Source organism: Apaloderma vittatum, unplaced genomic scaffold (genome assembly GCF_000703405.1).
Source record: "Apaloderma vittatum isolate BGI_N311 unplaced genomic scaffold, ASM70340v1 scaffold4625, whole genome shotgun sequence".
NCBI lineage: Eukaryota > Metazoa > Chordata > Aves > Trogoniformes > Trogonidae > Apaloderma > Apaloderma vittatum.
The window spans coordinates 1-27,785 of NW_009718618.1; the positions used below are offsets into that span (position 1 = coordinate 1).

Here is a 27,785-nt window from a genome sequence, read left to right on the forward strand (position 1 = left end):
CGCTCGGTTAAGGCGCGCGGTGAAGGAAAATTTTATCTTTTACGTGCGTTTTATTTATATTTTTTATTTTTTTGTTTTTGTGATGAGTGTCCAGTGTTGCTGAACGGTTTGTAATTAATTCCTACGTGTGACAAACGCTTTGCCCCGGGGAGACGGCCCTCACAAAGACTGGCCAAACATGAGACGGCACTGATAACCAACACCCCGTCAGGGCTTTGCCTTTTTCTGTCGCTTTTCACGATGGTTCTTGGTTTGGGATGGGGTCACACACGCAATGGAGTGGCCGAATGGCGCACCGAAGAGTTGGCTGGGGTCTGGGATGCTCTGCAAGCGTGTTTTGCTTTTAGGATTGTTATGTTGAATTTTCACATGGAAGAACAGAAGTGTGAAGAAAACCTCGAAGGTGGCACAAAAAGCTGACATAAAAAAAGCAGAATGTGTTCCATCACTGTTTTTGTGTTGTCTTCAGTGTAACCCATTGCAGATTTTTGAGAGCACAAAACACTGCATCTGTGGTTGTACGTTATTTTTATATAATTGTTTCTTAAGACAATAGCTGATTAGTAGATAATGATCTTGCATAATGATGATAACTGAGTACCTTTACCTCTATCTTTAATGTATGGCTTGAAGAAAATTTTCCACTTTATCATGTAGATTTGTGTTCTCTTTTCCTTTCGCATACCCTGCGGGAGGTATTGAAAAAGTCAGTTTGGTTTTTTTTAGAGTGCTGCATAGAGTCGTAGTGCCTTACGGGTTTGTATAAGTCAGGAGGTTTTTTATCATTCTAAAGAACACCTGTCAAGAATTGATGTAATAAAGAATCCTGATACAAATTATTGTTAAAAAGAACTGTGTTTCTTACAGGCACCTCCAAAGAAACAATGGCGACAGAATCTCCGCGCCGCCCTAGTCGATGTACCGGAGGAGTGGTGGTTCGCCCACAAGCTGTCACGTAAGCATGTTCTAGATGAATAGCCCTTACTTGAAATGATTTTTATTTTCTTGTAGAATTCTCTTTCGAAGCCAGCTGTGAGGGCATGTGCTGACGGTATCGTGTAATTTCCAATAAAATAAAGAGATGCTGCACCCCTGTCTTCCAGGACTGTGCAAATCAAACTATCTGCCTAAATGGGAAGCCTTTTGTTTATACACCAAAACCTTCAAAAGATGTACATTTTAAAGATGAATATATGTGTATTTCAACATCAAGATCTACTTTATTATTACCAAGGAGCACAAGAAAACTGTCATTGTAACACAGAAAGTTGTTGGAGGTTGTCTTAGAGCCATGTGGTAGCATTTTTTTATGTTGCAGAAGTTCTCAACAAATGCGTTTCTGTTTATAATGACCTTTTCCTCAAAGTAAGCTTTGAACATATAATAATGGGAAGAGATTGTAAGAATAAGATTATCTATTATTTTGTTCTATTAAATGTGGTGGCTTGTTCTTCAGCTGTATTTTTCACCTCAAAAACTGCAGTATTTCCAATGAGAGTTTGCGTATGTTGAGCAGCCTGCAGCAGCATTCTGCAGCTTGTGTTAAAATCCTAGGTTCTTACTAACAGAAGATTTTTTTTTCTTTAGTGTTTTTTGTTGGTTTGTTCGGTTTTAAGCACTTCTAAGATATTTTCTTGGAAGTTTTTTCAACTTCAGGAGAGAGTCAGCCTACATACACTGGAAAACCCAACCCCAAACATTTCCCAAACATCAGCTTTGTTTCGAGATGTACTTGAGGAGGAGGAAAAAGAATATTCGTTTCATGAGCTGAAAAACGAAGACAATGTGACTCTTGTGGGTAGGCATTCACATGACAACTTCAAACGCTGTGTTTAATACTAGACCTGTGGACAAGTATCATTTCTGGGTAATAAAGGGCTCTGAGGTACACCAAGACAGTTTTGGTGACCTACATAAATCAAAGAAGAATCAGCACTAAAAACCACAGCTCGCTCGTTTATAAGGCCTCAGTAAAACTTTGATGCAGTAATCCTTGGATTGCTGAGCAAAATCTAGTTTTGTCAAGAGCTGGAAGAGGCTTTCTAAAATGTAAAACTTTGCTTTAGATTTATCTTTGTTTTCAGAGAGGAGTGAACCCCTTAAGCTGGTCCAGGTGCTGCAGCATTTGATTTGAAGAAACTTCTGTATTGCTGGGTATAGGGCAGAGGACTTCAAAATCGCCATGTTTATTATTTTAGCATTATTAAAAGAATCTTACACAGCACAATTTCAGATGAAGAAAGCCTGTGTACCTTTGGACATCAGGAGTGTGTTTCCTGGTTTACGATTCTGCTTTGTTCCTATTAGAAATCTTGAGTTAGCACAGGAAAAATTACTTACCAATATAAAAATCAATCTGAGGGCTGCCAAAGCTGTTACCTGTGGAGTTGTTGTTTTTAGCTTTTGAAATTGTCCCGGGATTTCTGAAGATGGTTCCTCTTGCCAACATGTTCCAGTGTTCCTCATTACAGAAAGCACACATTTTTTGTGTGGTTTCAGTACCCTCTGTCTAATATAGTCAAACCGCATTGTACGTTGCTCAGCAGTTACACAAGAGGATAAGCTAATAAAAGCATTAGTTTAAATCTACAATAAATGTATCTTGCACTATATACGATTCAAAATCATTGCTGTTAATGAACTTCCATGAAGGAATAAGCTTCCCAATCTTTAAAAATCTTTATCTGAAGCTACCTCTCCTTCCTATTCTTAGTTAGGGTTTTGCTCTTTCTCCTGCCCCCAAAAGCTACCACTGACATCGTTGTTGTATGTGATGCCTACAAGGTTCTCAAGTTTACTTCCACAAGGACGTTTCCAACCCTCAGCTCACATCCTCGTCTTCATGTTGTAGTGACCAAATCAAGTAGCAAAACACTGAGGACTCATTTCCTGTTGTGCTTCAGTCAGCCACTCTGACCTGGAGAACATGGTTTCTTTCTTGAGTGTTACGTTTTACACTTCTCCCCCAGGCAGTTACTCCATAACCAGGTATCGCCTGGCTTTTTACAGACTTCTATATTATCAGAGTGTTTGGCTGTGTATTAAGTAACTATGTTGCATACTTAGGATTTTCCTTTGTGCAAAAGACCTTACGCGTTTTCTCTGGAGATACATCTTGTTGAATATATTCACCGTCATTTCTGAACTTCCGTGGTAGTTAAAACTCTGCTTTTGTTTTAAAGGGAACAGTCGTACATGGAGAGCGTTGTTACATTTCTTCAGGATGTCGTGCCACAGGTATGTGTAGATCTTTAAAACTTTTTCAGCGTACAAAGCAGTTGAAGTGTGTCCAGTGGACCCAAATGTCGTTGAAAACCAGTAGCTGAAGGATTACTCTACAAGTAGCAGGATGGAGACTGCAGCCTGCAGTGATGTTGGGGAGGGGCGAGATTGGGCATAACACTTGCTCTGCCGCTTACAAATATATTTTTTCTGGGTTGTAGTTGGAAACTTGTGCACGAGCGCTGGCTGCACTGGTGGTAGAACAACTTGGTAGACACTCTGTATCACCTTGGCTTTTAGCATCGGTTGAGAAGGAGAAAGTTTCTTCTGCTTCCCTTATTCCCTCTTTTTTTATCCTATTTCCTTAACTTGCCTCAAATGTCCTGGCTGCTGGGGCCCTGGGCAGCTTCTCCTAACCCCGTTGTTCTCCGCCCCGATGAGTTTTGCAAAACGGGAGTCTGCACTCTGCTTTTTTACATAGCTTTCATTTGTTTATTTGTTTCTGGGATCCTCCTCTCTGGAGGATGACTGTGGTGGTTGTGTCTGTTCTTCGTCATAGTTTTCACAGGTAGCAGCAGGATGGACCTGGAGTGGTCACTTCTGTATTGCTCATGGGCCTCTCGGGTGGCAGAGACCAACTACTTTTGTTCTGCTGTTCTTTGGGAAAGCCGCAGTCTGTAGTGAAGGACCATTGCAGCTAAATAGGCTGTAGCCTCAGGAAACTGTCTTGGTTCTTATTTGAAGGATTATCTTGGTTAGTTAGTCATGAATTTCCTCAATAATAATATTTAAAAAACCCCAAGTCTCCTTGCAAATATCAGTTTGCGAAATGGTCAAAATTAAAAATAGTCAGGCTTTCATTTAAAAGATGGCTGCATTCCACACAGGCCCCCATTTTCCCCCCTCTCTAGTTAAAGGATACAGTCTGTGTTATATTTTACAAATCAGTTTGCCTTGGAAGGATGGAATGTGATTTATTTTGAAAAGTAATACCCACGTTTATTTTTTAAATTTGTATTTTTAGTTCATGCTATTGCTTTTCTGGCATGTATAAAGTTATTATATGAGCTCTTTTCATATTTAATCCAAAATACTGCACAGTATTTTGTTATAATTCGTTGGGAAGTGATGGTGTTTCTACTGTAGCTCACGTTCTAACAACCACCGTTTCTCCTGAGAACTGTAAAACTTGCAATTTGGAAACGCTGCAAGCCTCCTTCACAATTTCTTTTTGTGTCTCATCTTTTTATGGGAATCTGTAGAACACGGAACTGAAACGTGGATCTGTTCTACTGGAATTACGTTTTATTTTCTTTTAAATGTCTATATTAAAGATGTCACAAATATGACTAAAACACGCCAGTAAAATAAACTATGTAGAAAAGGTCTCCTTGCTTTCTTCACTCTTGCTTGCAAAGCTTTCAAGTGAATTAAAGAGAATTTTAGAAGTGAGAAGGCCTCACATGAGAGCCTCTAACCATTGCTTTTGGAAGTGGTGTACAACTGCTCAAGTTAAAGATTGTAGGAGCCATTGTGTCTTAACTTGGTGAAATTGCTGTAAGTCGCGGGTATTTCTAACCTGCTCCAGGAGACTTAATTGGTACGTGTGTCTTGTTATTTCTACATTAGTAAGTGATGTTACACTTGCTGGGTTATATTGAGTACTGTATATGTTGATCGTGGAACCACTGGTTTTTGAAACAAAACCTTCTGGTGACAATAAGATAAACTATCCCTTCTTTTCTTTTTTTTTCTTTTTAACTTGCATTCTCAGCCTCTGTGGAGGGAAAAAAAAAGTTATTAAACTTCCTTATTTCAACCCTTTTGTTTTTTGTCCAGGCCTACAGTGGTACTCCACCAGAAGAAAAGGAGAAGATCGTTTGGGTCCGATTTGAAAATGCAGATTTAAATGGTATGGATTCATTTTCTTTCATGTATTTTTGTGATTTTTTTTTTTTTTTTTTTTTTGTTTTTAAATTCCATGCAGCTTTTTCACTAACATGTGTTTTTTTGTTTTTTTTTTTTTTTTTTTTGGATCATAAATTCCAGTCAGCTTTATCAGTAACCATTGCTTACTCAAAAGAAAGAGTTTCTTTCCCTTGATCTAGATAGACTAAATTCTAGGTGAATACTGTATTTTTGTTCAGTATCTAGCAACACCAGTAGGCCTTGTGATTTTATCCGAAGGCAAACTCACTCATGCTTAGGACAAGAGGCAAAAACTTTTAAAAATAAATCCATCTATTTCTTATGGTGGTTAAAAACAAAGCACGGAACTGAATTTATTTCATCTACTGGATTACTGAACCTGGAATCCAGTGCAGGTCCCAGATATATTTTCAGTGCTGCGGTAGAATTCAGAGCAACCTAGAAAGGAAGAGCAGTTGGGTAAAATGAGCAGGAGAGCCCATTATGTCTTCCAGAGCAAAGCCACAAAACATTCTTCAAATGTAACTTATTGCTTCCACTGTATCTTAACAAATCATCAGCCAAGATTGCTGACAGTGCAGACAACAGATCTCCAACCTTTCTAGGAAAAAATGTGATCGCTACAAGCTTTTCCTGAGACTGTCAAGTAGATCAGTGCTGAAGAACGGAGCTGATTGACCTGTCTGTCTTGGGGACCTTTTCAGGATAAGGACAGTAGGGGACTGAAGGAGAGATGGTTGGATGCTGCTGCCTAGTTACTTCCCAGTTAGTTGAACGTCTTGGAGTTGCTTGTGGTGTGTGGGAAGTGGCCTTCTCATAGCTGGGGACCTGAGGACACTGGATTTAAGTCTTTCAGCAAATTTGTCTTACTTTCTTTCCTATGGTGAAGGCTCGTCCTGGTCTCAGGTGAAGTAGTAACAACCATAGCCAGAGCTGTGACGGAGAATTTTTGGCCTTTCCAAGAGGTTAATCGGGAAGATTATATGTTTTGCAGCTGCTGAAAGGGCACAGAGCCTGGCAGTTCATAAATTCATGGTTATTAGAACTAGAAAAGGCCTGTCAGCCTGTACCTGCCATTATGTCCAGCTTTAGGCTACTTAAGGTTTGTTTGCTTGTAGGTTTGTTCTCCTTGTACGGTTATTTTTTGTAAATCTCAAGCGTTCCATTTTTAGAGTCTTTTCTACAGTGTAACAAAAAACTCTTTGGAATATTCTTCAGAATTATCATATTCTGTTTAAATTCACTTCTGTGCAGCTTAATCTGATTAGGCCTGAGTACATCCTCTTTCACCATCCTGAGTATTTTCTCTCTTTCTTTGATGCTCACATGCTTACAGTGAGCTTTTGTGCATTCTGTCATGGTTGAAAATGTAGGTTTAGAGGGCTTTACTGAAGAAAAGCTTAATTTTTTTGATTATTATGTCCTGTAGCACTTTTCTTCTTGGGGATTTTCTTCTTTTGGTAAGGTGGATATACAGATTAGTTACATAGTATCTAGAAATAGTTTTGACCAGTCTCAGCGCATTTGTAATTTCTCTGTTTATGTTTGTTTTGTTGGCCTTTTTCAAGTTTTCCTCTGTTTGAAAAGCTAGCCCTGCTTTTATTGATCGTTGGAGAAAGAATTACAGAAGTTTTGGGAGTATTTAGTGACAACCCACGCTGTAATGCAGAAAATTTTTTTTGGTTGTTTTGATGTTCTCTATCCTCTTTGTGAAACTTTAACAAATCTGTTATGGTTGCTTAGAAGAATACTGTCTCAGCATAAAAATTTAGACCACTCACTTTTATTTGTGACAACAGAAAGATTCATTGAGCATCCACTGTCTCATATAACTGACACCAGCCGTGGTTGATCCTAACCTGTTAATAATGGCTTTGATATTTAAACCCAATTTAGATACTTCAAGGAATATGGAGTTTCATGAAATCCATAGCACTGGGAATGAACCACCCTTACTGCTCATGCTCGGGTACAGCGATGGAATGCAAGTCTGGAGCATACCTGTAAGTACAGAGTTCACTTCACTTCTTGTTGTTTGTGGTGTCGTGTTATTAGTTTACCAGTTTGCTTTTATTTTTTCCCATTGAAGTGAAAAGAGCCAGCATTTACTCTCAATGTCATCTGGTTTGTACGTAATTCGCTTATCTTAAGGTGAATGCTGAGCATAGATCAAACACTTGAATTCACGTACCTTCAGCTTTGAGAACTGTTTTGCAATTTTTTTCTATTAAGTAAATTTTTGGAGCTGAATTGGGAATATTGCTTGACACTGTGGAATGGTTTGTATCTCAAAAAGGACAGGATTTTTTTTAACCTACAGAAAGGAATAAGAGTGTAAAACTATGAAAACAAAATTGTTTGTCCCAGGAATGCAAGTATGACAGTATTAATAGTATTTTACAATCACATGTTTGTCATGTAAGTGATTTGCAATTTTAATTTTATTAAAGTCTGTGTGTGCATATGGGTTTGATTTCATGCTGTCATACCCACACCCTGCAGTTTGTGTTTGAGTGGTTTATGAGCACATGGTCTTAATTTGGGGAATTTCCCCCAAATTTCTTGAAACTATAGAATAAAGTTTAATACAGTAGGTCATAAAATTCTTTAAAAAAAAAAAAAAAGAGAATTGCTTATAACACCTTGTCCTTCAAAATGATGGAGAGAGGATGTGAGTTCTTTTTGTAAAATACGTTGTGTTTTTTAGAAATATGTGTGGGTTTTATTACTTTCTGGTTAGCTGTGTAGGATAAGTGTTTATGTACCAGTAGCTCAGACAGTATAATAGAAAATAATGTTAATATGTGTACCAAAAAGTTAAGTTTTGCTGGAGTGTGGGAGAGCTGGCTTTTCCTCTCTTGATTGCATGTTGTTAGCTGGAAATGAAGGAAAAAACTGTTGAGCTTTTGCATTTGTTGGACAGATTAAAGGAAATGAAGTAAGACCTAGTATACTTTATGAAATTTCAGCGTTTAGTAACTTTTTACTAAAATTTAGGAAGTTTAACCAAAATTTAGTAACGTTTTAATCAAAATATAGGACATTTTGTCTGCTTGTATGTCTGGAGAAATTACGTCTAATTCTAATTTTCATGGCTTTATTTTCAAGTGGAGCAAAGCGTATCTTTGGATGGCGGTACTTTGAGTGGTGGGGGTTTGTGTTATTGTGTCTTTTTTTTTTTTAATTAAATCTGCCTTGCACTCAAATGACTTTGAGCACGAAGAATGGATTTATAGTACATAATTAGGTTTGTATGCTCTTTTGAAGACAGATTGGTTTTATGTCAGTGTACAAATCAGGTTATTAAAATGGTTCAGAAAGGCTTTTGCTTTGTTCTTCCAAGTGTATTTCAGAAAACAAGCATTAGGTGTCACTAAGCTACTGAGCGAAGAGGGGAGATCCAGCCGCCGCGGTGCCGGGGTTGGAGCAGGAGCTGATCGGGTAGTTCAGGTACCGGGAGCGGCAGAGACTCGAGCGGCAGCATTTCTGTGCAACAACCTGCTTCATCCCACTGAAATGTTCGTACCCAAACCGACGCCTGTTTTCTGACAAATGGATGGAAGCGGGCTGTGTGGGGCCTCGTCCCGGCTGCTCTAAGATACTGCAGCTTTGTGTCTAGCAGAGATTGTTGGTTTGTTTTTTGGTTTTTTTCCTGGGGATGTGTGTGTGGAACATGCCCTCGCGCAGCGGTTAGGCGAGAGCTCTGTGCATCCCGCCTAAGTGACTCTGTGTCCGAATGAAGAGTCTCTCTGTCGGAGCTCTCTGTATCAGAGCCCTTGAGAAATTTGTTGGGAGATGGGATCTTAACGTGCACAAGGAAAAGCAAGAATGAAAGAAGAGAGCCACAGCTCTTCCGTACGGGAAGAGATCACCTTGGTGTAACCTGTTCTGCACTAACTCTCTGCGTTTAAACTCCTGCCCCATGGTGCGCTGCCGTAAACATGCAATAATTTGAGGAAGATGAGTAACAAATGATGAGTTAAACTACTTTACCTTGGTTTGTGTGAAGTAAGTGTGCTTACAGGTACTCTCAGGTAGTAGGCAGGTAGTACGAGGTAGTTTATCCATGTTTCCCCCCCCGTTCCCTCCATCCGTGTGTCTGAGCAAGCCACAAGTTAGTGCATGAAACGCACGGCGTTACCTTGCTTTCTATCAGGATGCTGCAGCCGTGTGGTTTTGTGTGGTGGTGTTTTTTTTTTTTGCCAGTGTATTTCACTCTTTGTAATTCCTAGATTTTTATAGCCTGTAATATTTTGAGAAAAATAAGAAAAATGGGATTGCAGGACAGTTTGTTGTAGTATCCTTCAGAGGTATTTTTACTGGGTAGGGGAAAAGTCCAGTGAAATGGAAAAAATGCCAAATGTGGAAATATTTTACTACCTACCTTAAGAATGTCATCTGCAGAGATACTGCGTGACTTTGTTAGCCCTTCAGTTGCGTGTTCGGTGAAATTTTGAGGCCACATCCGGAGAGGTACAGCTTTGACCTGTGCAATTATGGTGTCAGTATAATTTTAGTGTTGGAATAGTTCCTTTGTTAGCAAGATAGTCTTGGAGAGTTTCCCAGAATGGCAGTCTTTAACGTCAGTTTTAAATATCTTTTCAGAGCAGGATTTATATATCCAACAAAATTGGAGGTAACATAACCTGTTCTGTTGTTTGGGTCTTTTTTTCCCCCATGTTGTTGTTTCACCATCTGTTTGTTTGTTGTTTTTTTTTTTTTGCTTATTTAGTCCATGTAAAGTAAAATGTGGCAGTTACATGATCGACTTAAATGTTTAGAGTTCATTTGGCAGCAGTTTTTTCTGTCCTTTACGCAAACCTTTCTTCTTGATCTCACTGAGTATTTAGCTTGTAATTAAGCAACGCGATTCCAGTTAAGAAAAAACCCCTGGGCAAATCTCTATAGTTTAAAAACCTTTCAATCTGAAAAAGCAACAATTTGACGTTTATGTGAAAATCTACTCAGGGAGGCTATTATCTGTAGCATTGTGCTTTTTTTATTCGTACAATTGAACCTCTATTCAGCACTTAATAAAGTAATGTGTTGCAGGCAGTGCAGTTTGTGTCTGAGTGATTATGAAGTGTTTATGACAGCTTCTAAGCTGACACTCTCCGTAATGGTGTTACATTGACTTCTAAACACCTCCGCCGCCTGCCTCCAGGAGTGTGTGTCTCTCTGCAGTCTGAGTGGTTTCACATTAACATCTCCTTGGAGTAAGATCTTTGACTACAGAAGTGTTACTTGCAAATGGAAGATACCATTAGGGCCGCTTCAAAGGGCTGAAATAATGTTTGGACTGCTGGGTGCTGAAGTAACGGCTGGGGTTTTGAAGTGCAGCGTCTAAATCTGTATTGCATAAGACGGGGAAGGTGCCCATCCAAAAGGCTTTGCTTTGATCTCGGTTTTGAAATGGGGGCGGGGAGGTTAAAAGTGTTCTTAAAATACTCCTCGCTAAGTGGAGCGAAATCTGGGAATATACAAAAGTATGACTAGAAGTTCCTATTTGATAATCATGCACTGTAGTTTTGTGTTTTATTTGGAATTTGTTTTTTCCCTTACCCCCAGTTTCATGTTTCAAACAGAACTGGAACTGTTTTCTGCCTAATGTGGTTTCCAAGTATCTGTTCTAGATGTTCCTGTTCAGGGAAATGCATGTTGGCTGGTTTTGTGGCAGATAAATTTTTTTTTTATTTTTTATTGTATGCTGGAAGTTTCAGAAGTGGAAAAGTCATCTTAGCTTAATGTTTTATAGTATAATTAAAAAAGAATGATCGAGATTGGATTGAATAAAATAGGAACTACCAAAGGGGGCTTTAAATAACAAACACAGCTGTATATTTAGAGAAAAATACTTAAAGGCTGTGGTTTAATGACGCTGCCACAGACTGATGGGATGCGTCAGCCCATGTGGTAGGTGACTTCCGTGTGGAGACCTCTGGAATGCAGAAGACTTGTTGGACAAGGATGGCATCACACACTGTCGGTCCTCCACTGCCAGACCTTAAATTTCTTTAAATGCTGCCATCAGTCATACCGTGATTTTTAAGCTGTTAAAAGTGCAGTTGTACGGCAGATGGTGCGTGTGTGTGTGGGTGGAGAGGTACCTGTCTGTGGTCGGTCAGATGTGCCAGTTCCATTTGGTTTTCTCAGCTGTGCACCAAAAGGCCAGTGTGCTGGGGTTTCGATGTGGTCATCTTCGTCATTCCTTCTCCTTTGTAGTTCTTTCTCCTTTGGGAGCTGGGAGAAGGACCAGTCACTCACCGTGTAGTGAGCTGCAATCCCTCCTCTGTGCAGACCTCCTGAGAGAGGGCACCTCATAGAGGCTTGTTTTAGCCACTTGGCAAAGTGTGGTAGTGACTTGACCTAGTAACCCTGAAAAATGTCTGAGGACTTTACAGTACACCTATGCAAACCATTTTCTGAGGCTGCTGGGTTTGTTTTTCTTTTTGACACTGAAGATGCTAGCAGCATGTAAGAAATTTTCTGTTTTAACACTCGCTAAGTGACTGCAGAACTGTTGGCAGGTTTTCTTTAATTTGTATCATACCATACACCAACTGGACTCATGAAATGTACCAATACCCATATTGTACCTGCTTCCAGTATTGTCTGCATCATTCTTATCTTTGTGTAGAAATGAAGTGATTAAAACCAATGAAGAACTGTCCCCCAGATTGTAGTTTTTACAGGGAGCCTGCAGCCTGATCATGCTAGAACTCCTTGAAATATATTACAAATAAAGTGAGAATGTTGAAGAGACTAACCAAAGCTTTCGTTGTTTCATAAATTAAGTTAGCATTGTCGTAGTTTTAAATGCCAGGTGCAATTTCATACTTAATTTGGTTGCTAGAATAGACATCTGTAATATTCTTTGGGCATCTAAATTCTTATAATCTCTAATTAGGATTGACTTTGAATGAAACAAAGCAGACTTTGAATTGCTAAACTAGAGTGATAAGATTTGTCCTTTTATTTACAGCTCTTCCTCAGTAGTGAGATGACTGGCAGTAGTCTTTAACCCAGTATGATTATATCAGACAGTATTTTGTGGTCATATCTGCTATTGCTTGCTGTCATAATGTCATGATATCTAAATCGTAGTTAAAACATATGTCAGAATATTAAACAAAGAACAATCTGCTGATGTCTTCCCTGTGCTCTGTGACAATTTTTTAATAAGTGAGAAGTTTCATTTATATGGTAACACAGTAGGTTAAGCAATGAGTTTCAAACTCAATTTTGTTTCAGTTTGGTGCATGTTTGACTTTTTTTTTTTTTTTACCATGTGAAAACCATTTTCTATGGTTGGAAACTATTAGTTATCCTTAGTGTGAACAAAACTTCCTTTGTTCTGTTTTTTTTATGGGTGCAAACTGGTATGCTCCAAACAATAAAGCTCTGTCATCAAAAATTAACCAGTGCTCCAGATTTCTGCCCTGTCATATTTTAAGCAGTAGCTCAAGACGTCTCAGTGGAGGAGAGAGTTGTTCTTCTTCCAGTCTGTCATTATTGGAAGAGAGCGACGAAGACTTCATTGGGGGCCGGGTTTAGAATCGGCGTGTTCTTTGCGTGCAGCTTTCCATGTAGGCTTTGATACTAGGCTGGGAAAGCTGAAATGTTCTGTCAGACCAGCTTGGAGCCGTCGTTTCTGATTCACTCCTCCATAGAACGAGTACTTGAAGCTGCTTTTATAGCTCACTATTCAGTTCTTGAAACCTCTTTGGAAATATCCTCGGCTTTTGGAATGGGAAACACCCCCACTTTTAAGAGCTTTGAAAGCTGCTGCAGGGACTTGCTACTTAACTGGATCAAACCCAAGATAGCAGCCAGAGCCGAGTTTCTACACAGGTGCTTTCTGAAGAGTTTAGAGCTCTGTTTGCAGTTGGTGAAGTCTATTTATATTTTGTCTATGCTTATGAGACTGTGTAGCTCAAGGGACTAGTAATGGGATGTTGAGCCTTCTCCTTACACTTGCCAGCCCACATCTCGCCCAGCCTGGCGGTGCCCAAGTTGTTGGGCCTTCAGCAATGGGGCTGCCCTTCTCTGAAATGTGCTTCCTTGTGCTGCTTCGGTTCCTGGTGCCCTAAGTGTCCAATTCACAGGAAGTCCCGTCTGCCTATATTGGCTGTCTCAGGAGTGAGATAAAGCCTAAACTGGCAGGAGGATCAGGCTGTATAACCTCTACCCTGACGATGGTGCTTTTAGGCAAAATTGGTACCTGTGGCCTCAGCAATGGTAATAAAATTTTATGCTCTGCACAGATAAATGATAGAATCCTAGAATGGCCTAGGCTGGAAGGGACCTTAGAGATCATTTAATCCAACCTCCCTGCCACGGGCAGGGACGCCTCTCAACTAGATCAGGCAACACGTGGGGACCGAATGGGGATCGAACCCACGACCTTGGTGTTTTCAGCACCACTCTCTAACCCACTGAGCTAGCCGGCCCCCTAAGTGAAGGACATTAGCATTAACCACAGGTTCAGAATTTTTTAAGGCTGAAGATAGCAGAAGCTTCTGGTGGCAGTGTTTAAAAAAAAAGTTAATTGCAAGTCAAAGCAAATCTTGAACTCTAAAGTCCTAATGCATTTTTCAATGCCAAGCAAACCAGAGAAACAACTAAGCTCTTACTTATTCATTGCATACAACACAGTCTGATGTCTTCTGTGCTTTCCTATTTCTGTAGAGCAGTTAAAGACATCCAACTTCAAAAAAATCCCTTAAGAAAACCATTCTTTTATGGAGCTACAATACATTAAATATTGATACTTTTATCTGATTTCTGTTGTACTATCATGCCCATTTTTTATTTTTGTAAAATCTTCTCCTTGACAATGTTTGGGTGGCATCTTGTATTTTTCATTACAAAATCTACAGTGGGGTTATACCTTAAAACATGCTCTTTTTTGGCTCCTAGGAGTCAGCAACATATAACCTGTAAAATACATGAGCTGTACACATGGCTGACGTTATCTGAACAATTTCTTGCTTTTTTCCAAAACAGGAGTTGACTACCTATAATCTTGTCAGTCTGATCCTGTGGCTTTGGTTAGTTCATTTAACCTTTCTTTCTTTAGTTCCCTCCCAGCATAAAATAAAATGGTTATCTTTAAAATAATGAATATTAATTATTAAAAAGAAAAGGCATTGTATGCATGAAAAGAGCTGGGCTGGGATTTTCATTTTAGGTGCTGAAGTCTGAATAAACTGCATTTATATTTGTACATTTTAGGCTTTTCTTTGAAAATCTCAACTTTTAAGCTCTACCAGGTCTTGGCATCACAGGCTAAATAAACATACTCTCTTGAGTTCAGTATATTTAAGAGCGGAAACTGAGTTGAGAAGGTTTGGCCTTCTTAGCGTATCTTACTTCTGGGACTATAATGTTATTTGAGGTAGATGGAGTTAAGGCTGATGTGCTGGCATAGTCACATGTAGGAGGAGGTGACTGGGTTGGGTTGTTTTATGTGAATCACTTCTTCCATACTTTTGTTGTGCTGGTCCTTTTCCTTGTTTTCATCCATGGCCATTGATGTGCATACACATGTGAAACACCATTTTCATAATTGGGGGGAAAAAATCTTTAATTGCCAATAATAATAGTTCCAAAGCCTTATATTTTTCTTCTTCTCCATTTCCTCCTTTCCCTTTTCATGGACCTGGTGTGTTCTGATGGATAGAAAATGTGCTGCTGCCTGCATCTTTTTTCATCTCTTTATTAGCCTCTCTTTTTCTCATTTGCTGCGTAGCTGCGCTCTGCCTTTTTTCCTAGCTGGTTTTTTTCTGAATGCAGGTGTAAATATATAAAAGCAGTAGTTCTCTACATTTTGCATTTACTTACTGTGTACAGAATGATGGGCTACCTCCATAGTTAACAGTGTTTTCAAAGTGATCTTACCAAAGACTTGTGCTTCAGTGGCATAGGTGTCCTTCTGCCCACATTATCTAAAGCAGGGTTAAGAAATTATGAGGCTCAGGGTTAAGACTGGAAGAAAGCTGGGAGGCTGAAGTATGATACGCACGATTTGTTGGTCAAACAGTAGTAGTATTTTAACTTTTAGAATGTGTGAGCTGAAGTGCGGAAAGAAATGGGAACGACCATCAAATGACATTTCAGAAAGTTAACGTGTATTTATAGTTTATGGGTTCGTAAGAAACTTGTTCCAAATTGCATTCTCTTCTGATACTGTAAACCGCTTCTTCGGCAAAACCTTTTTTTTTTTTTGCCGACTACATTTTTAGTCTCATTACATCTGTTTTAAGTTGTTGGTTATTTGGAAATGAGCTTCATAATGTTTGCCATTTTCCTGAAGTTTGACGTTCCATATCGGATCCATTACCAGGCAGTTATGAAAATGCATTCTGACTGACCACGTGCAGGAAGTCTGGAAATTCTTCTTAACTACTCCTGGTTTAATCTTTTCAAGATTGCCATTAGTGACAAACTTAATTAGCTTGACCTCCTATTTTTAGACATAATTTTCACACCTGCAGAATATGGAACATACCAATATATCAGATGCTCAGGTCTTTTACCATCAGTGTTTGCCACTGTTGATCGTGGGTTAGTCGGCATTTTTCTTAGAAACTTAGGCTACGTAGAATACATGCTTGTGTTTCACATTCCTTGAATTTTTGTGACTTTTAGTCAGCAGTCATCTTCAAGTCTTGCAGATAGTGGGTTTCATTCAGGCGGTCGAAGGCGCGTGGGTTTAGGGGCAGGCCGTCTTTGGTGCTGTCCTTTGTGTTATTTAAGGCCTCTGAGATACTCTCATGGAGAGAAATTGCAGGTGGTTGGTTAGAAAGGCAATGTTTTACCAACTTCCTTTCTTACCTACCTTTTGTACAAGGTCTCGCTACCTACTTTCATACCTACTAAATATATGCTGAGGTGGGTTTTTTTTTTTAATAACCATGTTTGGGTTTTTTTTTCTTTTTAAATTGTATATTCCTCGTTCAATGTTTTGCAGATCAGTGGTGAAGCTCAGGAACTCTTTTCTGTCCGCCATGGCCCAGTTCGAGCTGCGCGGATTTTACCAGCTCCACAAATCAGTAAGTATATCTTTATACGGTTCATAATTAAGCATAAATTTGTTTTTATAGGTCTTTGTCCAAATCATTGCTCTCCAAATCATAACCTGATGTGTAGGTTTTTTCCTTAATTTTAACCCGTCACCTTCGTAATAGCTTTTTGCAAGTTTATTTCTTTTCTCCTCCTACTCTGTAATCCAGTGCTATCTCCAGTTTCATCTTCAGATTTTAGCTCTCACGCTGCTTCCTTGATCTGTCGATAGGCACGTGTTCTTTTTTGCTGCTTTAATAATGTTTTATCAAGTTCTAAGACAAGCTGCTTAGTTTGTTTAACAGGATTGTTCCAGAAATTCTGAGTTAACCCCTTGGAAGAGCTTGCTGCAAAATTTAAGCAACTATGTGTAAACAAGCAAATCCCTTAAAAAAAAAAAATTACACCCTTCAATCTAAAGACAAAATCTGATTGTATACTTCTTAAAGGCCTAAGATTTGTTGATGTCCTGGCTTATTTTTGGTTTCACCAGCGTTTTGCTTATCCGCTCTCACTGTAATTTCAGCTGGGAAAACTGTTCTGTGCAGCTGCTGAGTAGTATTTCTGGTTTAAATTGGTTGCCATATTTTACATGGTAGGTGAAAAGAATGTGCTTCTAGTATGACCAAGGTTTTTTGAGATTATGTTGGATTACGTTTTCTTAGTAGCATATCATAAATTAATTAGTGAGCTCAAAAAAACACAAGCTAAATTCTAATTGCTTAAATCATTACAAAAATAGTAAATTATGGTAATTCTGAGTGTTTCATGAAGAAAGTTAAAGGTTTTATGGACACATTTTAAATTGTCTCGGTGATCTCCTGAGCAGAAGAATATATGAAATATATGTGGTTCTGTAACTCTATAGTAAAGTAACTTAAAACAAAATACTTCACAAGCATGTTGTGCCTTTTGTTCTGTTTATGGGAACACTGCATCATTTCTGGTGAGTTACGGGTTTTTGCTGTTACGTGTGTTGTTAAGTAACGGATGTCTATGTCCCTTCCTCTCGCAACGCAAAAAAAAAGAGGGGGAGAAAAAGCATAGATGGGGATGAACTAAACTAATTGAAGAACCTATAAGTTTGGGGGTTTTTTTGTGATAGGAAAATAGTGCTTTCTGATTTTTCAATCCAGTAAGTTACACTGCTCATGAACTCCTTCAAGCAGTTACTGCCTGTCTCTAAATTGGATATATTTAACATCTGACAACGATAGTTGTTACATTAGAAAACTATTCAAATTAGTTCATAGTAAATTAAGCCAAACCTTTTAAAAACATGTTTTGGTCTCTTTTTACGTGGCTTGGCTTAAATAAATCTTTGATTAAAAGTACATGAATGTATCATTGACCAGTATCTGGAATCAGATAAAAGTAAAGCTGTAATAAGAGGCCTTAGATAACTAACACATGGGCTTTAATGATTCTGAACAAAATAAAAGGAATTTGTAAAGGAGAAGCTGATTACCATCAGTAAGCTCAAACACTATTTTACTGTAAAGCTGTAAAAAGGGAATTATTGAAAATAGAACTCTCTTGGTGGATGGATTTGGCACGTTCCTAGAAACAGATCTTAGTTTGTGATAAGACGCTCATTCCCAGGTGTGAAAGGAAAGCTCCTGGTTTTACCTTGGTGACTTTGCAGTAGCAGAACTTAATAGTTTGTCAACGAGTTTGTTAAAATACTCTAGTCCTTTGATGTTGGATCTTCTGCTGCATCGTGTGCTTAGTAGCATAGTAACACATTGTTTCAGAAGAGTCATTTTGTACAGGCTTACTTCACGCAGGCTGATTGCAGAGGTGACCTCCTCAGATCTGATTTAGCAGGATGGAAGCGGTCTGAGGCGCAGGAACGTGGGGCAGTGTCTGGAGCTGGCCTCGCACGCTGCCAGCTGGGATCCGGTGAGGTTTATTAGTTCGGGCTCGGTGCCACGCTGGAGCAGTTCAATGGCTCCTGGAACGGGTCTGACCCGGCAGCTCTGCTGCCGTGCTCGTGTGGGGTTTGGTCAGAGCTCACAAACCAGGCAAGACCTGACCTGGCCCAGCACTGCAGCACTTTGATGTGTCCGTGCCCTGGTTGGTCTGCGACCTGGATAAGATGTCAGTGAAGAATTGAAACATTTCTGTAAATGACACTGAAAAATGTAGACATCAACTCTTCTCTGCAACAGAGAATGTCTACTGTGGCCTTCAGTGGCTTTGGTTATTGTCTACCGCCTGCAATATAAATGACTCTTTTGCACACTGAAGCTTTACACTGTGACCAGGTTTGGGGCTTGAGAGGAGAGCAAGTTGCGTAGGTAGTATTCAAAATATGAGGGCATCTCTGGGTGCTGTCAGTCAGTCTCTCTTCTGATCAGCATTTCTGTGGTATTTATAGAAACATTAAAAGTATTACTTATTTAGGTTTTATGTAGTAGTTATATGTTCCTTAACCTATGAGATCACTAATAAATTCAGAACTCTACTAGTATTTTAAAAAATTTGTTGTGCTGTTTCTGAAACAGGTCAGTGCTGCAGGCTCTCCTTTTTCATTGCTTGTCCCAGGTCATTTTACAAAACTCTGGCCAAATACCTGCTTTCTGCCATGTGCTGTCCCATTTATTAAGGTGGGCTTGCATAGTGTAAAGTCACTCAAGAAACAAGGAAAAGCTGCAGGAATAGCATTGTGTGTGGTAATTTGTGGTTAAAGGGTACGTGATGACAGGCTTGTGTGTTGAAGTTTAAATCAGTCATTGTCTGTAAAACCTATTTCCACGTATGAGCATTATGAAAATAAATTCCTCCAGTGAACTGAATTAGTTTATTGCCATTGACTGGTAAGGTTAAAAAAAAAAAAAGGCAAATAAGAGAGGAAATAAGAGAGAGAAATTGGGGGTGATATGTTTAAAACAACTATGAACCAAATGAACTTTGTGGGTGAAGGGCTGAAAACTAGAATTAATGTGAAAAGCTACAATTGATTGGGACACGAAATAGTTTTGCTTTTGAAAATCTAGGACTGTTGAAAGTTTTTAAGTTTTGCAGCAAATTTATCTCTGTGCTCTACTGCTTGCATCTTTGATGTTGGTAAAATAAAATTTGAGCCTCAAAAGCTGACTCAGCTTTATGTGCAGGTATCCTGAAAAAACTGTAGTATTTGGGTTGCTCTCTAAAGGAAGGCAGATGTGAGTTTTGGGTATGTTCAACCACTTGGGTGGCTTAGTGGTTTTAAGCCCTTGAGGGCCAAATAATTGCACAGTACATATTATAGTAAAAAAAGCAGTAGCCCTACGAGCTGAGCAAGCAGCAGCAGCAGCCGGTAGCTGGGTTTGGGTGGGTGTCAGTGGGTCCCGCAGGTGTGCGTTGAAGGTTTTGTGTTTTGTAACTGTTAGGTGGGTTGTTAGGGGGTAATTGATGTTAATGTGTATGGGTTGTAGAAATTACAGAACAGAATTCCCAGGCAGAGCAAGTAAGCCTTTTATAGATATTCTAGGGAAGAATTTTGGAACATGGCATTTTAAAACGCTAATTTCTTTGAAGCTGTGGGGACCGACCTGGGTGCTACCATTTCAGTTCTGGCCACATCACGTTAACGCCTTAAACCAGTACACCTTAAACTTGCGCCATGTTAGACTGATGCATCTTCAAGGTGTTTTTTCAAACAAGATTCGATCAAAATAGAGTATTTCTCTCTGTCTTCAGTTAACGTGTGGCTCCAGAAACACTGAGGAGCAAAACAGGGAGGGAAAACTGGACGTAGTGGATAGCAGCCAGCTGGCCCCTTGCGTTTCCAGATACTGGTCGGCACCATGGTGGACATGGGGCAGGACCACAAAGGCAGCACAATTTTGAAGTAAAAGATAGAAATGCGAGCGATTTTATTGATGAGGAGCTGCAGCACGTTATTAAATGCCTGTGAACTTCATCAGTGGATTTCCGTACCAGAACAACACACGCTGTCATCTGTGTAGGTTGTTGCTAAGTAGGTCAGAATTTGACATTTGTAGAGTACTTCTCTTACTCGAGGGAAACGAGAGGACACTGGGATTTTGTTCTTATTCTTCCGAAAGGGGTGCTGCTGCTGTCCTTGCTGTTATTATTGGCATTATTGAGCGGCTTCATAGGCCCCGGAGATACCTGTTCACAGTTTCATCAGAAGTACAGGACATAAGCAGCTTTGAGCTTACGTGTGGGTAACCTTTTGACTTCATAAAGTTCTAAATGTTGATTTGCATGAAATTTGGTTTAGCCACAGATATTTTTTTTTAAAAGTATAATAACTGAAGTTAGATTATTTTTTTCAGAAAAAAAAATCATTTAGTTAAATGGAGCGGTAGATAAGGTGATGCCTTGTTGGCAGGAAGGACAGTTTTCATTACTTTAATTGTGTGATTTGTCAGGATTTTCAGCTTTTTATAAATGCTGTAGTGTTATATGACAGAATTAAAAGGATTTAGAATAAAAGGAGTTTAAGGAAAAGACTTTGCAACAGGATTTCAATACTTTTTGTATTTGAGGGATTTAGCTAGCTGTTTTTCATTTCAATCATCCTGCTGCATTTTGTTAAACACTGTGTGTGGAGCAGGTGTGTACAACGTCAGTCCATCGCACATGCAAATAAACACAATTTTACAAATAAAAATTAATCCACCATAACTTGGAAGATTAAATCCCACGGCAGAAGCAGAAAGGGTTGCTGACTCCATTAGGCATTGCGGAGAACAACACATGTCGCTTTTTGCAATCTCGCGAATGGCACCGCTATTAACCTGATTTAATGCCCTGCAGAGTCCTCAAAATAATGATCCTTTTCTACCGTATTAGTATTTACATTCTGAAAGTGTATATTTGAAGTAGAAAATGGATTTTTTTTTTTTTTAATGAGGGCCTCTGTCATTACAGACTCAAGTCAGAAGTTTAAGCACCGATTGTACAAATTTTTCAAATCTATATTGTAGGTATTAAAACCTGGCATTGCTTTTGATTTTGTGTGGTTGTTTCTCTGTACTCGCCACCACCTTTCTTCCCCTTGCTCCCCCTTCCTTGTCATTAAACTTGGAACAAGACCACAAAGAAGCATGTGAGTTCATGTCTGTAATACATCCTAGTAAAAAAAAAAAAAAGAAAAAGAAAAAAGGAACAGAAAAAGGTATAGTTAAATACTTAAGGTAAAATCCTGGCTCTGCTTAAATCAGTGTCAGGACTCCTGGTAGTCAGCATTTTGCTGAAATGAATAGAAACAAATGGAGTTCATCTGTTACTGGTGTTGAAGAAAACAGATTGGTTGCCAGAGTCTTGAGAAGACTGTATGTTTCATTTATCAATTTACAGGTCAGTACATACAGTACAGGTACGACTCATAAAAGCTCTTGAAATAATAGGAGTGAAAGGAAAATACATTTGTCTGATTTGGGTTACTTGGAAAGCTATTGTTGATGGTGAAATTATTCATGTGACCCGTTTGACTTTATAAATACCCAAATGTGTAGGAGGGGAAGACTTATCCTTGTACAGATGAGAGTACTGAACAGTTTTTGTTACAAATTAATTGCATGTACCAGAGTTATTAATAATTAACAGTCTGTTATGTGAAAATGTATATTGTTAATTGTTGTGTCTTTCTGAATAATTGATTTAGTGCAGTACACCAGTATTTGCGAATTAAATTTTGAATGGACTGTATCACTAATATTCTTTATAGATCAAAAGGTTTGGTGTATAATGGAGGAAAAAAAAAATCTATTGTTCACACACATGCATACCTATAGATAGATAATTAAAAAGGCAAAGGTTGAAAGAAAATGGAGGAAACTTAGTGGTGGTGGCGGTGGCTATTCTGTTATTTAAGTTGGATAGAAATGTAGCCTGGAATTTAGTAAAGCATTGCTCGCAGGAGGAGAGATTTTTGACCCAATTTTAGTTTTATTTTTGTTTACGTGGCAATAAGGCCAAGTTTCAAAACTTTGGAAGTCCCCTTTTGAGCAGCGTGGTGTAGTTAATGGCTCTGGGTCTGGAGGGACGGTGTGAGGGTGCTGGGGCAGACGGAGGGGAGGGCTGGGTTGAGTCGCCCAGCTCTGGGGCCAGCAGGGCCGGCAGAGCCGAGGAGGAGCCCTCACCGAGCTCTGCTTCTCCCCTTCGTCCTGGAGCCAACCGTGGAAGCCGATGGGATCCGGAGCTGGAGTCGTGTTTTCACTTGGAGCAGCGGGTGGAGCTTGTGCCTCGCTGGCAGTTGCTGGAGGTTGCTTTCTCAAGGGCTGAAATGGCTCGGCCATAGAACTGACTGAAGGCTGTTTTGAACGTATTCTTGTGTTTTCTTCAGCACAGAGCAGGGTGTAAATGTGGCTGTAAGTGCTCGTACGCTGCGCTGCTGCGGGTAACGCTCTTACAGCCCACTCACACATCGGTAGAATAAATTGGAAGCCAGTGTGTGAACTGCACACAGAGATGGTGACAGCCTTACTGCAGACACCTTTTATAAAACAATGACAAGTGAGGAAGCATTACTTCTTATAGTTACGGAATCCTTAACCCTGACTGAAATGAGCAGAAAATAACTCCCGAGTCCTGGCCGCCTTTTGCTGCTCGGTTTGTTACTCATTGCCGTCTTGTTCAAGAACAGTTCTGCCGGTGTTGGTGGCTCTGCCTGTTTTTGCGTTGCTGTCACTAATTTTGTACAGGCTGTGAGTTTCACATTACATACTCAGTGTCATTTCAGTATCGGTGTCTGTTGGGTCCCCACAACATGCACACCTGTACTTTGAAGGGTAACACAAACAGTACATAGTGATCTCCTTTTTTTTTTTTTTTTGTTTTCTCCCTTATTAGGTGCTCAGAAATGTGATAATTTTTCTGAGAAGCGGCCTCTTCTTGGTGTATGCAAAAGCATTGGATCTTCTGGGTAAGAGTACTTTTTGTGAATCAAGTCTCATATAGATCGTAAACCCCCCAGTAGATTACAACTGTAAAGATCTATTCTTTTTTTGCTAATGTGATTACACTGTGAAGTGCTTTCCAAGTTTTTGTCAGTATGTTGGCATTCATTTGCATATGACCTAAGCTTTTTAGAAGGAATAAAAAAATAATCTTCATATAAAATAGATTACAAAGTATTTTGAGTTTATTTTGTTCTCGGTGTAATCACAATTTTGATTAGCCTTTTCTGATATTAATCCTGGTTGGAATTATTATCGAGAAGTTGTGTAAAGCAATATCTGTGTCTTAAAAAGTAATTAAAAATTATTTCCAGCAGCAGTCATGTATCAAATGCACTACAAGGACCAAGCCATTTCATTGTTACAGCCACTCTGTCAGCAAAATACATGCTAAATCTACTTCTTGGAGCTAGAAAAATAACTTAACAGTCCTGTCTTGTGCTCTCTGGGCATTATTGTTGTATCATTGCTCTTATAAAAGAGGGCCTTAGGATATTTTATGTCTGCTAGATATATTGATTCAGACAATGCAAAGAATTCCTAGCTATACCTGCAGGAAAATACTTGCTTTTCAAGGGTAATCCTCTACACAGTGATTCAAAGGCTAAACAGTTCAAGTAAATCTTCTTACAGTAGTAAGACTAATTCTGTGCCACACCCTTTTCAATTAAGAATTTAATCGCTCTGGGTGTGGAGACAGACCATCAAGTCTCTGTAAATTTCTCTGAGTGTATTATTACTGCGTTAAGCCAGAATATTAATGTTGCCTCTTTAAAATGTTTAAAACAAAAGCCATGTAGGGTAGAGAAATGAAATGTCTTCCTAATGGTGTGTTTACAGCTTGCAAAACAATTTATAGGGCCTTTTATCTTCCACCCTCCTGTGGGTGTTTTCTACATTTACTGCTCCTTGCAAGTTCTTTTTTTGACGGAGTCCTTGCAATTTGCCTGTTTTGTCGATAGCTTTCTCATTTAGAGTTCTTTGATAGTTTGCTGTCAACTGGAATCACGCTCCTTTTAAATTGCCTCAAGCGCCACTCTTATTTTTTTCTTCTGTTAGTCATAGATCATTTGATTACATTTCTATAATGATGGAAGAATTGGTGTAGGACATTAAAATAGCCTCTGAGCCTGAATCACAACTTTGTTCTGTTCTTGAGGTTTTATGCTTAACGTTGTTTCTTGTGGTTGCAGACAAATAAACCACCTTGTTTAATCATGTATCTGAAGAAGATAGTACGTTTATTCTAGAGTTTTTGTTCCAAAGTGCTTGATTTTGAATACGGTCATCTCCTCACCTACTTTGGGGCTTATGCTGGCTATGGCACCAAGTAGTGCAGCCGTCAGCACCCGGCTGAACGTGGGCAGGCAATAGGAGGTCTGTTTTATCTGCTGAACTGGCAGGTAATATCATCAGTGAAATGATGCAGCACCGACAGTAAAATATTTCCCATTGAACAGAAGGATAAAGCAAGTGCCTAAAAGACTGAGTGATGTTCTCAAAGGTTACTGATCCAAAGCGGACCCAGTGTGTGAAATCCAAGTCTTCCAACACATGATCCGTAAACTCCATTGTGTTTTTTTAGTATAAAGTGAATGAGTTTGGACACTATTATAACAGTAGGACCCATGTCTTTATCTTTGCAAGGTGTAACCTCAAAATAATTCCACCAGCGCAGCCTCCCTGCCCTTACTTTATCTTTTGGGACTGTATCAACGAGATATTGACACGTTCAAGTTCGGAGCTGGGATTTCCTGGTTCTGACCACTAGTCTGCATTAGTGGTTACCGTCAGGAAATTCTTCTCTTTTCCGTTAGCTGTAAAGTAAATACGCTATAATGAGAGAAATATGGTAAAAAGACAATTCTTTTTAATGTAGAACATTTGTCAATCTCCAATCTAAAGCATTTTCAAGTAGTCATGAATTAATAACTTCAAAAGTATAACTTATATTTAATAACATCAGTATTTCTCACTATCCCTACAAGATGCTATGTATTTTAATGGCAAGAAGATAATGAATAATTTTGTCTTTGATACTATGCTATGATTTCTTCACCTCATTATGAAATAAAGACTCGGTATAGACGTACTTTGTGCAAAATTAACATTTGCTTAAAATCAACACTTATATGTACGTTTCATTCCTGAAATTTTGTTTGTTGTCATTTAGACAGTGAAAGTTCTCTTTAGTAACTTAGAAATACGATAATTTATCCCAGAGATCCCCTGATGTTTTACTTAATTAAAGATTTTTGACAGGTCTAAAAATACCTTGTTAATTTTTAAGATGTCTCCCAGTGTGTCTCTCAATGTATTAACTTAGACGTCAACATCTGGGTAGCTTGGCGCGTGGGTTGAATCTCTTTTATAATGAAACCTAATGCAGTTGTCATTGATACAATATATGCTGATAAAACTTACATCCCCTTGAATATTGGTATTGAGGTCTTAACGTTAATATTTCTTACTTTTAAATCTTAAATTCTTTGTGACAGTCATGGTTGAGAACAAGCTTTAAAAAAAACACTTAGGGTATGTGGAATGTTAAACTTTGCACTTAGAAATTGATTTTTGGTATCTGTTTTCTGTAAAAATTCTGTAGAGGGAGGTTTGCCACTACTCTCAATCCTTGTATTCCCCATGAAGAGCATTTTGCCAGGGAAGATGAAATCTGTGCTTTCTAAAGCCTCATATCTGAGTTTCTGACTAGTTTTTGGTACACACATTTTTGTACTTAAAAAGTCAAATTTTCCGTCTAGTAAAATGACTGAAATATGTCTAGCGTGAGGTTAGACTAGATGATCTTTAAAGGTCCCCTTCCAACCCAAACCATTCTGTGATTCACTGTATAATCTTTTCAAAACAATAGTTTTCACAGCCCCCAAGAAGGATGCAGTCTTGACACATAAATGGGAAACAGATTGTGTTTTTTGGCTGATACTACTGTGCTGGTCTAGAAGTCGGTTCAGTCAACTTCAGTCTTAGATTACAAGATTTGCAAATTAAAGGAAAACCAAATAGGAAAGAACATCTGCATAAATTTTGTTTTTGTAGAGGCGTACTTACTTTGTTCTTGGTGATAAGATAAATAAATGTTCATACACACACAAAAAGAATTGATGGAGTTTGGTATACGTTAATGACTTTTCTGGGTGGCAAAACATCAAGATTAGCAATCCGCAAAGCAAACAGAATTTTTCTCCCCCCTTTAAAATGAATAGTAGTGGTGGCTGCAGAACTGCGTGGCAGAACTAGTTAATGTGTGCTGTTTGGAGCGACTCAGTTTAAAGATAACCAGATAAGACCAATTATGTCAAATGGAAATACATTCCTGGTTTCCGAAGCCGTAGTCTGGAACATACAGGATCTGTAGAACACTTTCAAATACACCCAAGGTCCAAAAGACATTAGACATGCTTTTGTTGTGCTCAGATGTAAAGGTACCGATAGCTTTAATTTAAGCAAATGCTTCATTTCAGCTGATGGGGAAGTTTAATGGGGAAGTGACCAGGATAATCTTTTTAGCTTAGATTAGCGACAAAGAAACTGAAGTTTTGAGAGTGGTGGCATCCACCTTGCAGTAGACCACGCAGGTAACCAGAAAGCTAACACAAGTGACAATAGCAGGAGGAAAACCAGAAAAAAGTGTGTGTGGGGGCAGAGAAAGGGAGAAGGGGGCAGGGAAGACAGAGATGAGTAATTGCAGTGTCTTATGTATGAAACCATCTCTTCTGAGTACAGAATGTTGTAAGTGCTTTAAACCCTGGTATCTACCTTTCCTCAAATACTAAGTGTTCTGATGACTCAAGCGTTTGCCCCATTAGGCTTAATTATGAGCTCCCAAACTTTGTTTCTACTCTCGAGATTTTTTGTTTTCCTTTCTTTATTTTTTTGTTGTCTTTATTAGCTGAGCAGTTTATTGTACATGGGGGACAGAAGTCTTGTAATGGAATGGGTGCTGCTCTGGCTAAAGGGTTGTATCAGTACAACTGTGGACATACGGCAAGGGAGCCTTTAGACCGCAGTTCTGTGATTCACTGACCAGCAGAGAAGACAAAATTCCTGCTCAACTCATCCACTGGTGCTGGTGCTTCTGGTCGCTTCAGCTGCTTGTAGAACCATACGGTAGAGGAGACAGAATTAATAATCCAAGTGAAAAATAATGCTCTGATTTTATTTTTTAGTGATATGGATTATAATAGTCACCTGTTTATGAAGAACTGCTTGCAAAACTACAACGTGCAGCTGAGAAGGAAGTCAGTTGTAGCATGAAGGTGGGAATGAGCACAGAGGAGGGAATCTCTTCGGTTAACTTTGCTGCTGGAGCTGGGTAGCCATGAGCTGTGCTCTCACTCGCTTGCTAAAATGCTTTATTCTTTTGCTCATCCCTCGTTAAAAGAGCAAAACAACGAAGGTGGAAATCCTGTAAATGATTTTCACAATAACCATGTTTCTCGATAGCAATATTTTATCTTCTGTTAATTAATCGTTTAGTGGGAGAGGGGAAAAAGAATCTTGAAGATCTGCTTGAAATGCAACCCAGATCTTTAAGTCAACCTTACAAAAAGTATGTGACACTTGGCTGCACTTGTCTTTTGTCCAAATAAATACACTTGGATAAGAGATTGGAAATTCATGCCCGAATGTTATGTA

General features: G+C 39.0%; 1 protein-coding gene across 1 annotated transcript in view; it reads left to right on the top strand.

Moving 5' to 3' along the window:
- Positions 1 to 871: 871 nt before the first annotated feature.
- The window catches only part of BCAS3 (breast carcinoma amplified sequence 3), a gene marked incomplete at its 3' end in the record, with an annotated part of 101,478 nt that continues 74,564 nt past the window's right edge, over positions 872 to 27,785 (top strand). Inside the window, exons 1-6 of the mRNA XM_009870305.1 lie at positions 872 to 955; positions 3,183 to 3,237; positions 5,062 to 5,134; positions 7,048 to 7,154; positions 16,124 to 16,205; positions 23,023 to 23,095. Coding sequence (XP_009868607.1) covers positions 885 to 955; positions 3,183 to 3,237; positions 5,062 to 5,134; positions 7,048 to 7,154; positions 16,124 to 16,205; positions 23,023 to 23,095 — 461 coding nt within the window. The remainder of the gene's footprint in view (positions 956 to 3,182; positions 3,238 to 5,061; positions 5,135 to 7,047; positions 7,155 to 16,123; positions 16,206 to 23,022; positions 23,096 to 27,785) is intronic.